The 16,438-nt window shown below is 37.8% G+C and overlaps 1 protein-coding gene across 3 annotated transcripts in view; it reads right to left on the bottom strand.

Moving 5' to 3' along the window:
• mib2 (MIB E3 ubiquitin protein ligase 2) overlaps window positions 1-16,438 on the bottom strand; it is a 98,783-nt gene that overhangs the window by 26,478 nt on the left and 55,867 nt on the right. For 2 of the 3 annotated variants that reach the window (XM_022670777.2, XM_022670776.2), the window contains exons 5-12: window positions 15,637-15,831; window positions 14,750-14,892; window positions 11,594-11,701; window positions 9,917-10,021; window positions 7,805-7,967; window positions 6,151-6,284; window positions 4,700-4,848; window positions 295-451 (exon numbers count right to left, since the gene is read on the bottom strand). In XM_022670777.2, coding sequence (XP_022526498.2) covers window positions 295-451; window positions 4,700-4,848; window positions 6,151-6,284; window positions 7,805-7,967; window positions 9,917-10,021; window positions 11,594-11,701; window positions 14,750-14,892; window positions 15,637-15,831 — 1,154 coding nt within the window. The remainder of the gene's footprint in view (window positions 1-294; window positions 452-4,699; window positions 4,849-6,150; window positions 6,285-7,804; window positions 7,968-9,916; window positions 10,022-11,593; window positions 11,702-14,749; window positions 14,893-15,636; window positions 15,832-16,438) is intronic. The other variant, XM_022670778.2, reaches the window with a different exon arrangement.

Here is a 16,438-nt window from a genome sequence, read left to right as displayed (position 1 = left end):
TGTTTTAATTCTGTTTTATTTATAACTTTTTTATATAATAATACTTATTTATTTTTGTTTTAATAATAATAAAATACCATTTTTTAAATATGAATTAAAATGTATTATAACAGAAAACTTGGTATCAACAGATGACTCTGGAGTGAAACAATGTGATCGGAACATTCCTAGATATTTTCAGTACAGAACATTGAAATACTGAAATCACTATTTCTACACTTCAAATATATGCTTTGTTGCATCACAGAAGGAAATTTGTCAGAAAGTACACCCTTAGTGTGTGATCACACGCACCTGCAGGTTAACGTCAGCCGAGTGCTCCGTCAACACCCTCACAACGTCGGTGAAGCCCTTGTTGACCGCGATGTGGAGAGCCGTGCACATGGAATTGTTCAGCAGGTTGACATTGGCCCCTTTGCTCAGCAGCAGACGAGCTATCTCTGCCTGGTTCCTGCACATACAGACACACACAGACACAACAATGATTAAAAAAAAATCCTTTACATTAAGTGCTAGATCACATTGTACATTGTAGATTAATATTAAATACAAATATTTAGAAAAGTATCCCCTGATCTAAACCTGATTATGTGAGATGGTGATTTGAGGTGATTTAACTGGGATGAGCTGGAGCTTCACATCGTGAGGGAAAAGCAGTAACTATTGTTCAGCACCTACAGGAACTCCTTCCTTCAAGACGCTGAGAAAACTATTTCAGGTGACTCTCCCTCATGAAAACACTGAGATTAAAATACCAAGAGTGTGCAGTGCAGTGTTCTTAAAGATAAATGTGCTCCTTAGAAGAATCTAAAGTATAAAACATAATCTAGTTTGTTTAACACTTTGAGATTACTAAATAATTCCATGTGTTCCTGTATAGCTTCAATATAGTCTTCAATATTAAATTTAAAAAATAATGAAAACAAAGAAAACCTGCAGAATGAGAGAGGTGTGTCCAGACATTTGAGTGGTTTTGTATTTGAAAGTTTTAGTTAATATTGCCCAGCACTGTTTGTGGCCAACCCCAATTTCACTTTATTTCATTTATGGAATCGACCCAATACATTATTATCCAGACTGCCTTATGTGCCTTATGAGTTGTGTTGCAGAGTAAGGGGTACTGCTGCCCAAGCAGCAATTCTGGCCGAAATCACATCCACTTTCAATGCATGTCCCATCGCAAGTCAGTGCAGCATCGTTAATCATGCATGAGACATGGTAAAAATCTGTGCTTTATGACTCTTCTAGGGTGTCAGTGAATTTCAAAACCAAAAAGATACCACTGTTAACATTTAACAATGTTTATTACTGTTCTAAATACTGTTTATTGATGTACCCCCATTGTAAAGTGTCATCCATATTTTATACAAACATGCTGAACTAGAAATCCAGAAAAATCACAATAATAATAATAATAATAATAATGCACCACCTCTACGTATCTATGTATCTGCCTGTAGTGTAAAACATGCCTGGTGAATTAATATTTTCTGGCTCTGTGCTGCTACAGTGAAATCAGTACGGCAGTACGGTACATGTTTTCAAAACAGGCTCAGATCCTGTGTGGCTGTAATCGCTCCAATTCCGGTTCTTATCAGAAAGAGAAAGAACAGGGAGTACACGCCAGGTAACATGAACATACCCTATCTGCTGTATACAAAACGCCAGTCACAGCTTGTGAAGTTAAATACACAGATTACCAAGTGAGCGCTGAATTTTAGCCCTCTTACAAACAGATCTCATTTAATAATTATTTCTATTACAATCTATTGGTTTGATTTTAGGCTCTTAATGTGGCTACATGATAAGTCAGCGCCAACAAACCTTAAACTAATAATAAATATCTTACCTGCCAGCAAAACACAGCTGGAGGTCCAGCTTTATCAGGCTCTATTAGATATTTCTCTACTGTTTTACTGTTTGTTTTCTGTTTTTTTTTTTAACTGTTTTAAATTTCTGATTAAGTCAGTCAGGGGTGTTTCAATTAATGCATTTTAAATTAACATACTTAAATATATGAATTATTTTAGTCAAACCATGCAGGGCCGCCGCTCTGCATACGCAGACAACGCAGCCAGCGTTAGGCCTCAACCATTTTGCAGTTGCAGGGAGCCAAATTGACTGAGAATGAAATGTGTTGAAATTATGACATTATTAAATTTAAAACCCAATGTGAATTATTTATGATACGCTCATCTTTTTTGTCTTTAAACATTGCATGGGGCACCTACTCTACTACTTAAAAGCGGCACGTTATTATTTTTGTGCATAATTAGTGCCCCCACCCCTATTGCCTGAAATGGCACGGCTCGGTTTGCTCTGTTGGTTGTTGCCAGATGTGACATTTTCCAGTCAAATAAATAATCAAAAAATGCATGGAGGCGCTAAATCTTGCGCATGTTTAACCATTTTTAAAGTGTATGTGGCCATTCTATACAAAAACTTGTCCAGTGCAATATTTGTGTAAGTTAAAAACTTAAAATAAAATAAACAAATAGGATGAAAAATCGTAACTTATCTGGCAACCTTAGTCCTAACTAAAGTAGCAACGCTACTTGAGTTTGGCAGGAGACAAGTTCACCGCGCGAAGTTGCTACTAAATGGTAATTCAACTATGAAGCGACGGTTTGAGTCTGGAGCTGAGAAGAAGAAAAAGAAGCAGAAAGATGAGGCCCATGCATCCCTTTCTGGTGAGTAACTTCGATGATAAAGGTTTAAATAGTTTTGATTACTTCATGTTCAGTGGTGTTGCCTGAGCTAGTTACGTTGGCTTTGCTGATTTGGTAGCTTTAAACGCTTAACTAGAAACTAATCTGGGTATTGCAAGGCACGTGGCACGTTTGCAAATAGTAGTAGTGTAGTTTGAAGATTTTTAGTGACTTTAATAAAAAAATAATAAACAGAGTAGCCTACCTATTGACTAATGCCGTCAGTGCACTATCCAAATGGTCTGTATGACAGCAGGATCAGACAGCTCTATAGATTTTGACAGGCTGATATAAATACACCACGAATATAAACGATAATTTCATAACCTTTAAGGCTGGCTTGTGTAAATGACGTGTCCACTGCTTAAAATAGACATGCATCGTTTCATTTATTATTTATACATTATAAATAGTACTCTTGTGCTGTTCTTCACTGTTATTGGCCTTACTTATAACGTTGTAAATATTCACAGTTACCAGTTATGCTTAGGGCCTCCAAAACCTTAGCAGCGGCCCTGAAACCATGGAAGGTTTATCAGGATCAATGAAATATCTTCAAACCATGACCGAAATTGAAGGAATGACCGAAATTGAAAAAGAAGACATTGCCTTCTTTCTTCTCAAGCATTTTAGAGCTATCAGTCAACTTTTGTTATGTAAATGCATGACCAGCAGGCAAAAACCTGCCCTTCTTGCATACAGCGAATGGACAAAACTCTGCCTCACCACTACAATTCCCCGAATGCATCTGCCAGGTTCATATGTTTAGTCAATCATAGATCATTTTTACATTCATTTCTGGAATTCAGGGGATTTAGTTCTCTATCAAGCATTTTGTTTACTTTACATTGTTTACATTAAGCATCGCAGAACTGATAATTGTGCGTTTATATAAATAGTGAGGAAAAGTGAAATGCTAAATCTTTGTACACTAAACTCTCTCAGTCGTATAAAATTTAGGCATTATAGAGCCTGCCACTACTCATGCAAAACTATCCTCACCATGGTAAAATATATATATATATATATATATATATATATATATATATATATATATATATATATATATATATATTTAACATGGCAAAACATGGCAAAACTGAAATGTATGTAAATACAGTTACATTACATTTCTAGAACATGCACTTTAATCACATCTGATTGGTTTGAATTTAAATTTTAAAGAGTGGAGCAGAGGGAATATTAAGGAAATAGGTGCATTTTTCCCTTCAATCTTAAAGCTAATGTCTGTAAGTTTTGGGATTTAGGGCCCTCTCTGGTGAGAGTGGGTAATTGCACCGAGAATGCAGAAGAATCATTTTAAACTGGGTGGGTGTGATGCGGTCTCCCACTGCCACTTTAAAAGTTAGGTCTCCATTGCTCTATTGTGGCTAATCATAGCACAAAGACGATAATCTTCATATAAATATATGGATTCTATAAAAATATTGTCACCTTCATAAAATAATCGCCTTTAGGAAAAATTATCTCATTTTCTCGCTAAATAGCAGCACCTTCTACTCATTTATTTAAAGGACAATGTTCTGGACATTTGAAGGACATTTAAATCCCACGTCCATCCGTTTCTGATGTTTTGAGGTGACAGAGAAAGCTATAAACAGGAGCCTACTTCTCTACTAATTGACTATTGGAAAAATAATCGTTAGATTAGTGGACTACAAACTAATTATTAGTCGCAGCCATAAGGTCTGATATAACACCTTTAACATCTGCAGTTCCACTATGGTCTACCACATTTGGATGAAGGACTTTCTTTTAGTTAAAGCATCACATTCTGTGTGACATAGTCTCTCTTTTAAGTGTCCTATCATAAGGTTACGCAGTATAAAATTACCCAGAGCTAATTTTCGGTTGAGGTCCTCGTTTTATTGTTCAAGATGCGCATGCAAAAAGGGTCCTTCTGATTTTTAGAGCGTGGAATTTCAGAGTATTTGAAGAAATGCAAAACAGGATTAGGGCTGAATATTCACCCGAACGCTGTGTAGTGGAGCGCTGCGTCTCCATCCTCGTCCTTCGCTTCGATGCTGCTGTTGGCTTGAAGCAAGACCTTCACTACTTCCATATGGCCCTGGTGCGCGGCCACCTGCAGGGCCGTCTTTCCCTGGTTCTTTATATCCACCTGTGAAGCCATAAAACAGTCAATCAATCACCACATGAATTTCATTACTCTCGCTCACTGAGGACCAGCTTTCCAGACAAAGAGTAGACATCTGCACGTAGTTTTAAAATACTTTTAATTTATATTTTAAAAGATATGGAAGTGCACAATTCTGTCTTCTGTAAACGGTTATGTAGTGTTTTTACTGTCCTCAGTTTAGCTGACCTAGCCTAGTTAACTCAAGTTAACTATGTAAAACTGGTTTGATCGCACATTTTGCCATGTTGTCACAAGTTTGTGTGGCCTCTCGCGCTCTTTATCAATGCTAATTCCTCCTCCACTTCATTTTCCTACACACTGTCACTGTGCTGAAGACTCTCAGGCTCGCTTTTTCTCTTTTTCTTTCTTTCTTTCTCTCTCTCTCTGTCTGTTTTGCTCTCTGTCTCTCACTTGCACTCTCCTTCACTTGTTCTCTCTCGCTCACTCTCCCTCATGCTTTCTTTCTCTTGCTTTCGCTTGTGCTCTCTCTGGCTTGTGCACTCTCTCTCTCGTGCACTCTCAATCTTTTGATTAATTAAAATAAATACGATTTTTTTAAAGTAATAGTGTCGAAGAGCAAATGAAATATCATGATTCATTATAGGTCCCTACAGGTACTTTATTTTAAAAGAACCACATATTCACACAATGAGGAAAAAGGTCCTGTACAGAAATGTGTAGTAGTCGTCACATGAATCTAAACTGAAGAAGTTTCACTCCAAAGCAGGTTATAGGCTGGGGCTGGGTATCACCTAAACAAATTTGCTACCAATACCGTTCAGATATCTTGAATTCAGTACAGATACCAAAACTGTATTTTTTCTTATACCTTTTCCTAAATTGCAACCAAAAATGACTAAAAGTGATAATTATTATGAAAAAACAGGTTTATTTAAGCACTGAAATAATCTCAGAGTAATTGAATTTTCATACTGTCATCATGAGAGGTTACCATACTTTTGGATCTTGTTGGAACAAACAAACAATGAGCATTATTGTGGCACTTTATTAAGTGAACTGCGTTTCTTTGCACACTCTCTGCCTGTGTGTGGCAGAGCACCATGATGGTTGTTTTACTGAGCTGCACGTGCTGTTCACATTTGCTGTGTTAACATACATTTCATGTAAAGTATTAAAAAACAGGCACCAATCTTTTTTTTTTTTTTTTTTATCTTTCGGTACTCTGTAGTACCAAGACTTCCCGTTCGGTGCCTTTTTGTTATCAAATTTAGATACACAGCCCTACTTATGGGTCGTAGCTGCTTTGAAACTGTGGTCACTCACCTTGTCGGGATGCTTCTGAACCAGCTCTCGGACTTTGGTGGCGCTGCCGTGTGCAGCCTCGATAACCAGGCGCCCGGGGTTATCCTGCTCCGTGGACTGCGACAGCAGCTTCTCCAGCACAGAAATGACCGTACCTGCACAGAGCAGGAGCAGGGGAGAGGAAGAGAGAGACAAAAAAGAGGGAAAGATAAGGAAAAACTGACCCCTAAATCATATTCAGCCTCTGCGCTCTCACAGCTTAAAAGCATTAACACACAGAATGAGTCAAAATGTCACCAAGCACAAGTGGCCCACAGTACTTTCAGTACACAAGTGCTTTCTTTCAGCACTGTGCTGTGTCATGCATGTGAGGAGAAAAGAAAGAGAGAGAGCGTTTGGTTGGCAGGGAGACACTACACACATTGGTGAAAATATAAAATGGACAGGAACATGAAGGAATATGAAGTCCCAACACCATCCCCTTCAGAGCATGCAAGTGCTTCAAGTCAAGAGGCTTTTACTGTTATTCCATCTGAGTTAAAGTACAAAAACACAGTGCAATGAAATTACGCTCCTCCAGAACCAACACAGTGCAACATAGAACAAACTGTACTATATAGATAACAACATAATAAAGAGCAAACATGCAACAAATGGTGCAACATAGAACAAAAACACTACAATAAATACAACAAATACAGCAGACATGAGACATGAGTTTAACAGACATGAGAGTGCAGTACTGACACAGTTTAAATGTGCAGATGAGGATAAGATGCAGAGATATGTAACACACTGTAACATATACAGTAGGTCATACATAATCACAGCAGTTACTAGCAGTTAAGTAGAGGTAGAGAATATAGCTTAATATGAGGGAATATGAGAGAGGGAAGGAGAGAGACAGAGATACACAATCATGGCTTTTAAGTACAAAAAAAACAAACAGATGAATTCATGAATTTATGAGGAAAAAATAGAAACTATATGGAATATCAATAGAAACGATACAACAGATAACAGAGCATGACAACTTGCTTCTTTTAAAGCAAAGTATGTATAACGATCCATAATGAATAACACTATTTAATTAATGAAATTATTAATATAAAAAAAAATCTAGGATTAATGTTGTTCGGGTAATATATATATATATATATATAATAAACCAGCTACAAGGAAACAAACAGAAACAAAAAGAAAGTGATTATAATGTTTTGGCGGACCGGTGTAATGTATATACAGAGCTGGTTTTAATGTTGTGGCTGATCTGTGCTGGATCTGCGTATGAATAAAGTATTATGCAAAATATATAATAGAGTTAGGATGTTTTTTATATGAGAATACTATACGGTTCTGAGTTACTGAGAGTTTTAATGGAGGAAATAAACTAAATAAAATGTAACTGCTTACTCTAACCTACCTTGGACACGTGCGTGCGAGCGTGTGAGAGTCTGAGAGTCTGAGTCTTTAGCACTGCAATGCTGATAGACTGACAGACACAATCATGGCTTTCAAGTATGAAAAAAAAGTAAATTTATGAATGTGGAGAAAAAGATGAGACAATATGCTATACTATATATAAAGTATCAAATACTATGATGCATTATGCTAAAATAAAAGTGGGCGGAGCATTTTTGCAATTTGCATTGTGCTGCTTTCTGCAAGTTCTTACTTCCTGATTCGCTGGGGTTCTCAGCAGTCATCAGATTAGCATCCACCTCCCCAGGCTGGCCAGACAAGCAGGCCGGATTGAAGGTCCAGGTTTGTCCTCCAAACGCCACACGCAGGTCACCATCTGCATACACCTTCAGCACCTTTCCAACCTGACCCAGAGCCTGATAACACACACACAAGCCATTCACACACGATCACAAAGCACACAAGCAAGACTGAAAAGACTATTATCTTGATAAACCCTAGGGCGTTTTCACACAAGAGCTGTTTAGTTGCTTAAATTAGACTCTGGTTGGGATTTACTCTTGGTGTGGTTTGTTTCAGCAGGTGTAAAATCAGTAATCACTCTGGTTCTGTCCAAAACAACCAAACAGAGACCCACTAAAGGAGGTGATCTCAGACTGATTCCAAACAAACTCTGGAGGAGTTCTGTTTGTGGTGAGAATGTAATCTGGCCTTGATCCGACCGGACTATCAAAAATAACATTTTAATTTGAGCTAAACTGTTGTTCAGGTGCAGTTTAACCTTATTAGCCAGAGATTTAACTACCATAGCTATGAACAAACACCGTCTCTGCTGCTGCTCCATGCTAAATCACTGTTTCAGTTTAAACGCCATGTGCGCATTGATTACTGTTTGCAGCCGTGTGACTCAGTTTACTATGGGACATCCCACTAAAAACACTGTGTTTAAAAGGTTAACAGCGAGTTTTCTTCCATGTTCAGTGTTAATGCAGCTTTACACGGCACAAATATATACACATTGCTCTAGAACACACATATTCTTACTGTATGTTCTTTCTTGCTCCCACATCAGACAGCTCTGACAAATCAGAGGAGATAGTGTTTTTTGCATGGTTTATTAGTGCATATTTGGATGAGTTTAAGTTTGTGTGTGTGAAAACAAACCAAGGAGAAAACTCTCCAACAACCACTTCAATTAATTGGGACCATAGAAACCTACAGAACTACAGGTGTGAAAATGCCCTGAGTGAAATCTGACCGGTTCTATGTCTTGCTGCACTTCTTATTCCGATATTTACTGTCTTTTAAGTTTTAAAGTAAATTTACTTAGCTAATCTCAGCCACAGGCCGAAGGAGTACATGCTATCTCAGAGCTAACAGAAGTGCTTGCCAACTCTAGACTTAGTTTTAAGCGTTTATAGTTTTATAACTGTTTCACATGTGTGACATTGTTGTTAATATGATCAGCACAGGGTTACAGGATTAAGTGTAAGGTGGTACAGTACTCCAGCAGTACAGTGTGGTCAGTGAGTGGCAATTCCCCAAAAGCGAAGAGCTTTCAGAGAACACAAGTCCCTGTGACGTCTTGTTCCAGAGACTCCGGGCGATACAAGTTTAATAACTTATTTATAGTTAAATAAGCAGGATCAATCTTAGAGCAGCTAAGCCTGTTTAAAGGGACTTCAGGCACAGGGCCCATCTTATCTGAAGTCTCTGAACACCTTTCTGTTTTAAACCCCAATGGCAGAAACAAAGAAATAATAAAAGTAGCAATCAATTAGATAAAGTAAAAAATTAAGCAAATGTGATTTTGTTTATGTTTTGCTTGGAGATTTGTAAATTTGTAAACAGAAAAGTGTAAAAAAAGGCATAAAAGAGAATGAATAAAACGAATACGAACAACATGGGAAAAAAAACATGTAACAAGACTATTTACAAGTGTAAATAGTATAAAAAAACAAACAAACAATATCCCTTCCAATCTACTGCTACCCTGCTGGCCACACGAATAAATCAATGATTAACTAGCTTTCTAGTCCCTGTTTACAATCAGCTGTGTCCCATATTCTGTTGTAAATGATAATATTTTAATAATTACACTATTAAATCCATATTGTGATGATTGATGTACGAGTATTCTGTATTGAAATCATATTTATATTTGTTTTGCTATTTATTGTGAAGCTTTAAGGGTTTTCTATGTATAATTGTTTGTTTGTTTGTTTGCAGTTACTATGCATGCACTAAATAGATTTTCGACAAACTACTTTATTACTAATTAACTGTTATTTACAAAACAAACAAGTTTACTAATCATTCTTTCTTTTAAATGTTTTAAACCTTAAATAAAACCTGAGGAACGTACAGACGCCATGCTGTCTGTCCACTCTCCATGGCCGGCTTGTAACCTTTTCACACTCTCAATATCATCCAGTACCCTCACCAGCTCTCCTACTGCAAACGTGTTTACCTACAGCAGGAGAGAGAGAGAGAGAGAGAGAGAGAGAGAGAGAGAGAGAGAGTGAGAAAGAGAGAAAGAGAGAGAGAGAGAGAGCGAGTGAGAAAGAGAGAGGGAGAGAGAGAGAGACAGAGAGAGTGAGAGAAAGAGAGAGAGATATTCAGAAGACAAGACAGGGCATCTAGAGGTAAGGCTCTATTGTGGGACTGTGTGTAACTTCTTTAAAGAGCAATCGGCTAGAGCTGGCTGAGGATTAAGCTAATCGCTAAAACAGAATGTACGGGCCATGTGCACATCTAACAAACCAGCCAATCACTGCCCATCTATTTCTGCTCCATTTATGATGAATACACTGCATAGGAAAAAAAGTCACCACGGGGAAAAAAAAAAAAAAAAAAAAAAAAAAAGGTCACACACTCTAACATTTGGTTGGACCGCCTTTAGCTTTGATTGTGTCACGCATTCACTGTGGCTTTGTTCCAATAAGCTTCTGCTTATTGTCACAAGATTTAATGTTGCTGCATTCATTTTTCACCAAGATCTTGCGGCAGCATTAATGATGGTAGAGTCTGACCACTGCACAAAGCAGCTCTTCTCCATCCAGCACATCCCAAAGATTCTCAGTGAGGTTAAGATCTGGACACTGACCATCCATGTGTGAAAATGATGATCTCATGCTCCCTGAACCCTGAACTCTTTCACAATTCCAGACCCATGAATCCTGACATTGTTGGAATATGGCCGTGATCATCAGGGAGGAAAAAATCCATTGATGGAATAACCTGATCTATATTTAGTATATGCAGGTAGTCAGCTGACCTCATTCTATCAGCACATACTGTTGCTGAACCTAAACCTGACCAACTGCAGCAACGCCAGATCATTTACTTTTTGGCCAGGCAGTGTATATTAAAAAACACCGTTTATACACATAGAACCTTCAGGTAGTTCTCCAGGCAAAATTCAATCACGATATGTCAAGTGACAAGTAGAAATAAATAGGTAGGATAGGGGAACAGATAACAAAATTAAAGAATTGACATGCATGAATCCATGCTGTTGCTAAAAATATCTCTTTAGTATTCATGCATGTGCAATAAATTAATTTTGCAATCTGTTTCCTATCCAACCTATTTGTTTGTGTGTTTAAATTACAGGGTTCTCAGAATTCTACCAATGAAGTGTGGAGCGACTTTAAGTTTGTTCTTAATGGTGTAAAAACAGCCATTTCTTTGCATGGGTAACTCTATGCACCTATCAATAGCATTGGAAGCCTGTTGGGAGCATCAGCTAAAAGCAATATATTTAGGAATGCTGGGGGAGCATGAAGGTGAAATATTTGAGAAAAGTTTGCACTTGTTATAATGTTTCACTAATTAGCACTAAAGCCCAAAGTCCATTTCACATCGGGTTTCTGCATTAATCTAATTTAACTAAGAGAAACTGCACAGCTGTAAAAGACTAAAATACGGGGTACCTCCTCCTCTCACACTGCATGCCTTCCCCCCTTTAGTGTTCCCCACAGTTATCCATCATCAGCTGGCTTCAGTGCGCACGGGTGCCGGCGGGCCTGGGTCTGCTTACCTTAGTCAGCGCACCAGGGTGGAAAGTCCAGCGTATATTGTTACTGTACTGAACTCTGACATCCCCTCGGTCTGTTATCCTGTGCACTGTTCCGATTCTGCAGATGTACTACAAAGAAAAAAAGCACATCCAAACAAACAACATTAGCATAACACTGCTAAACAAATGCAGTGAGATTCTGTCAATCCCACAATACAGTGCGGCAGCAGAGCTTCACTGTGGAGACGGAAATGACACGCACACCATATAGAGCTCTTGTTAAAATAATTAGTGGACGCATGGAAGCTGTCTGTGTTCACAGTTTTATTAGTTTAATGTTTTTTTAAATAAGATTTTTTGCAAATATTTCACAATTTTTGTCTCATTTTCTGTCTCAACAGTTAATTACACACATACACAGTTATTCACATCTAAAGCATGTTTAAAATTTTAAGTAAATGAAAGCATAGCGTGTATAAAATACCATAAAATTAATATTACAAACTTTGTTCTCGATACATCATCCCTTACAATAAGGAACAACAAGGTTCTAATATGTCATTTTTATCATTTTATTGTTGGATTGATGTCATATTATTGATTGACTGATTTGCATCCTCATCCTAACAAAAATACCTAAATTAAAAGCAGGTCTGGTACGTTATCTTACTTCAAAAGAAACACATTTCATCTATTCATGGGGAAAAATATGGTTTAGTACCGAATGTGTGAATGTGTGAAACTGTATAATGTTAAATGCTATTGAAGGGTGTTAACTGTTTATGATGCAAAAAATTATATGATTTGTAGTTAGAATCTCATAATCAACTTGTTTCTTGCTTAGTGGTATCTTTAGCCTAGCCTTAGCTAGCTAGCTGATGCAGTGCAGATATCCCCTTCCCTTACTCTAGGGACAGCAGCAAGCCTCTGATAGAAACAATGCGAGGTGCAGATGGTTGGACATCACGGTGGGGGGGGGGGGGGGGGGGCGGGGGGGGGGGGGTATTATTATTAATTGGCTGATTTGCATATTGTGATGTGTCTGCGTACCATGGAAGTACATGGAAACATCTTTACCTTTAGCACAGTTGAACCTGTAAAGGCACTGCAAAGGCAGAAGTGACCACAATAAATGTGTATTTTAAAGGTTAGGAAATGTTTATAAAAATTTTAAGCAGGTCTGGAGAGTTTTATTACTTTAAAAGGAACACAGGGGTTTAGTGCCCCTTTAATGCTCATGCTGATTGTGTTGAACTGTTTAATATGAATGTTAGTGAAGGGTGTTAACTGTTAATAATGCTAAGAATAATATGAGGTGCATGTTAGAAACTCATAAATGACTTTCTTTTTTATTTCCATATTCTCTACAGCTGAAGTGTCCAGTCCTGGAGATCTACCATCCTGCAGAGTTCAGTTCCAACCTTAATCTAACACACCTGATCCACTTAAATCAAATCCATCATCAGGGTCTGAGAATTGGAGCCATGTGTGCTGGAACCGCTCTCTCCAGGGTGGTAGCTCTCCAGGACTGGAGTTGGGCAATTCTCTGCTTTAGCCAATATCTAATATATTTCATGCACCTACACTACACACCCAACTGTACTTGTGGACGCTGCTTATAATAAATACATTCAGCTACTTTAAGTCACGTCCATTGCTGACACAGATGTGCAAAGGCACACACACACACACAGCTCAGTCTGGTTTTGGTAGAGCAGAGAAGTAATGTCAATAGAATAGGACTCTATGGTGCATATTAGAATTAACCTATTGGCATCTGCACTGTTAACTTTAATTGATTAATAAGTTATGGTAACTTGCTTTTTTATTTATTTTAACTCAATAAGAGGGTTCTGGCACCATTTTAAAAGTAAAATTTAATGTTTTTAAGACCTTTTTAAGACCTCAATAAATATCATTTAAGACCAAAAAATGTAATCATAACGTGGTATAAAATAATGTATTGTATTGAATATCAAAACTGAACATTTTCCATTTGCTATCTTTTTTTTTTTTATTTTGTTCCATTGTTTAAGGTAACGTAGCTAAACCGCCGCTAACGTTAGTAATTTAGTTAGCTTGCTGCTAATGTTATGTTAGCTAGTTCGCCGCCTTTGTTAGCTATCTCTCCGCTAACCTTAGTAATGAAGCTAACTTGCCACTGAAGTTGGTGTGTTAGCTAGCTTGATGCTAATGTAGCTAGCACTCTGTTAACCTCAGTTCTCTCCCCGGTAATGAAGCTAACTTGCCACTAACGTTAGTATGTTAGCTAGCTCAACGGTAACATTAGCTAGTTTGCCGCTAATGTTAGCTCCGCTATCCTTAGTTCTCTCATGGTAACATTAGCTAGCTCACCGCTAATGTTAGCTAGGGGGAACCTTGAATAAAATAAGCTTTGTGATTTATGAGTTTATGAGTTGTCAGCCTTAGCACTCAGGTTGAAGAGGAAGTGGAAACTTGGAATGAGTTAAATTTACTGCAGTTTATTTGCATAGTGGCTGTGTTTCCCTCTCTCCCAAATCTTCTTTTGTGTATTCAGTTTTGTTTTATGTAAGGGTTGACTGGCCAGCCTTGTTGTTGTAGGCTATAAGAGCAAGTTACCATTTGGTGCATGCATGAGTTGCACTTATGTGTAAAAGCTCATTGTCATACTGTTCACTCCCAGAACTGTGCATGAATCTGTGCCCCCAGGAACTTAAACATCTAAGCTAATTTTAATTACTGGAACAAGTGAATATAACTCACGACAAGCTGTTATCTGTATTTTACACTTGAAATTGCTGAATTGAAACATGTATTACAGTATGTAATCAAATGAAAAGCCAGTCAATTAATTGTACTCAATTAAAAGCCAAATCAGACATAAAGTCATGAGTCAAAATAAATAGTAAATTGGATTTAATTTAACTTGGATCAAATAAGCCAGCTTTTGGAATTGAGCAGTAGAACTTGAAAGTACTTTTGGGATGAGTTGGGGATGAATAAGGTTGGGTGGTGATCATCCAATATTCTGACCTCACTAACACTCCTGTAAGCAGAATAACTCTAAACTTTAAAATATTATTTTAATACCTATGAAACTACGAATAAACAGGTGTTCTGAATAATTTCACACATAGTTTTTGCCTATATTTATAGATACAGTGAATAAAACACTACATGGTTATGATCTCTTACCTCTGCCATTTTTGGATTCCAGCCTCCATGACCCTCCTGCATCTGCCTGAGGATATCCACCTCCAGCAGACATTTGACCTTATCACCTTGCTGGAATGTGTGACCATCAGCACTTTCCTGTCTCTGCAGCTCTGCATGTTCACCTGAACACATACAGAGAGGACCTTCAGGACCTGAGAGAACTTCCCTTCCATAAACATTTGATTGTTGCGGCACAGGCTACGGCACAGGCTACGGCACAGGCTACGGCACAGGCTACGGCACAGGCTACGGCACAGGCTACGGCACAGGCTAAATTTATGGTTCTGGGGACTAAGAAAAAAATAATCAAATGTTTACTGTGTCTATAAGAGACAAGTCTCACACAGACACAGTCTCTCTACAGCACAGGCTACGGTACAGGTTCTTAGAAATAAGTTTACTGTGTCTACACGAGAGAACTCATAGGCACAGTATACAGCACAGTCTAAGCTGCTGGGAAATAGTAAAATCATAATCAAATGGCTTCTACACAGCCTATGACACAGGCTATGCAGCTAAACATAGGATATACCTATATCTATATATATATATCCTTTATTCTGCTGGGATTTTAAAAACGTTCATTATTCAAATTATATTTTAGGAGAAATTTGTTTTGTTGTTATAAAACATGAAAAAACGTTTTTTTTCAACATTTTTCATATCCAGCCTTCAGCCAAATAATTTTTGTTTGGTTTTGATATCAGTGCATCCCTACTAAAGCTTGGCTGGAACAAAACCTGTAGCAACACCAACCCACTTGCCAACCTCTGATTTAAACCTTAAATCATAAGAAAGGGCAAGACCAGTGATACATGCTGTTTATAGACGGCTCAAACTGTTCTTCATTCCTTTCCCTTTCTCACCTAGCTTGGGCAGGTGCTCCTTATAGTAGTAGCCTCCTTGTCCGTCAGACACGTATTTGAGGTCCACCTTGCCCTTGTGACCCATCCTGTAGACGTTGGTGGTTCCGTTAGACCAGGTGACACTGGCAACGCTGCGCCCCGACTCCTGATCCCAGCCACGAATATCCACCACCTTCCCGATCTTCCCCTCTCCTCCTGCTCACACAAATAACACAGAGCCACATGCAGGAGAGGGCAGGGATCTCAGCATAACATCACACAATACAAACAAGAGACACACAGCAAAACTGCAAACTAGGACTGCACAATACTGGAATATTCTGCTGTTCTGTCACATATATTGCAATATTTGTTTAAAAATCTGGGATTTTTTTGGGATGTCGGTGATCCAACAACACAATAAATATCAATGTTGTTATCTGTGTGTTCAATATTTGGTCAAAATAAATGATACATGACAGATATACAGTACCAGACAAAAGATTGTACATATCAAATATTCAGTGTTTTTTTTTTTTTTTATATTTGAATACTAAAGTCATCCAAACTTTAAAGAAAAAAAATATTTACTCAACAAAAAGTGTTAAAACAAACCAGAATGTATTTTATATTTTTATTTAGATTATTCAAAGTAGCACATCTTGCTTAGATGACAATTTTACACTGTGCCTCATCAATAATTACTTATTTAATACTTTTTTGTCTCAATGTGTTTGAGGGCATCAGTTGTAAAGTTGAAGAGGCAGAGTTACAGGTATACAGTGAATAGTTCTATTTGAGTAATGTTCTATAATCCATATTA

The sequence above is a fragment of the Astyanax mexicanus genome, chromosome 12 (assembly GCF_023375975.1).
Source record: "Astyanax mexicanus isolate ESR-SI-001 chromosome 12, AstMex3_surface, whole genome shotgun sequence".
NCBI classification, from domain to species: Eukaryota; Metazoa; Chordata; class Actinopteri; order Characiformes; family Acestrorhamphidae; genus Astyanax; species Astyanax mexicanus.
Note: the sequence above shows the minus strand (reverse complement) of the source record. Positions and strands in the feature narration are given on the sequence as shown.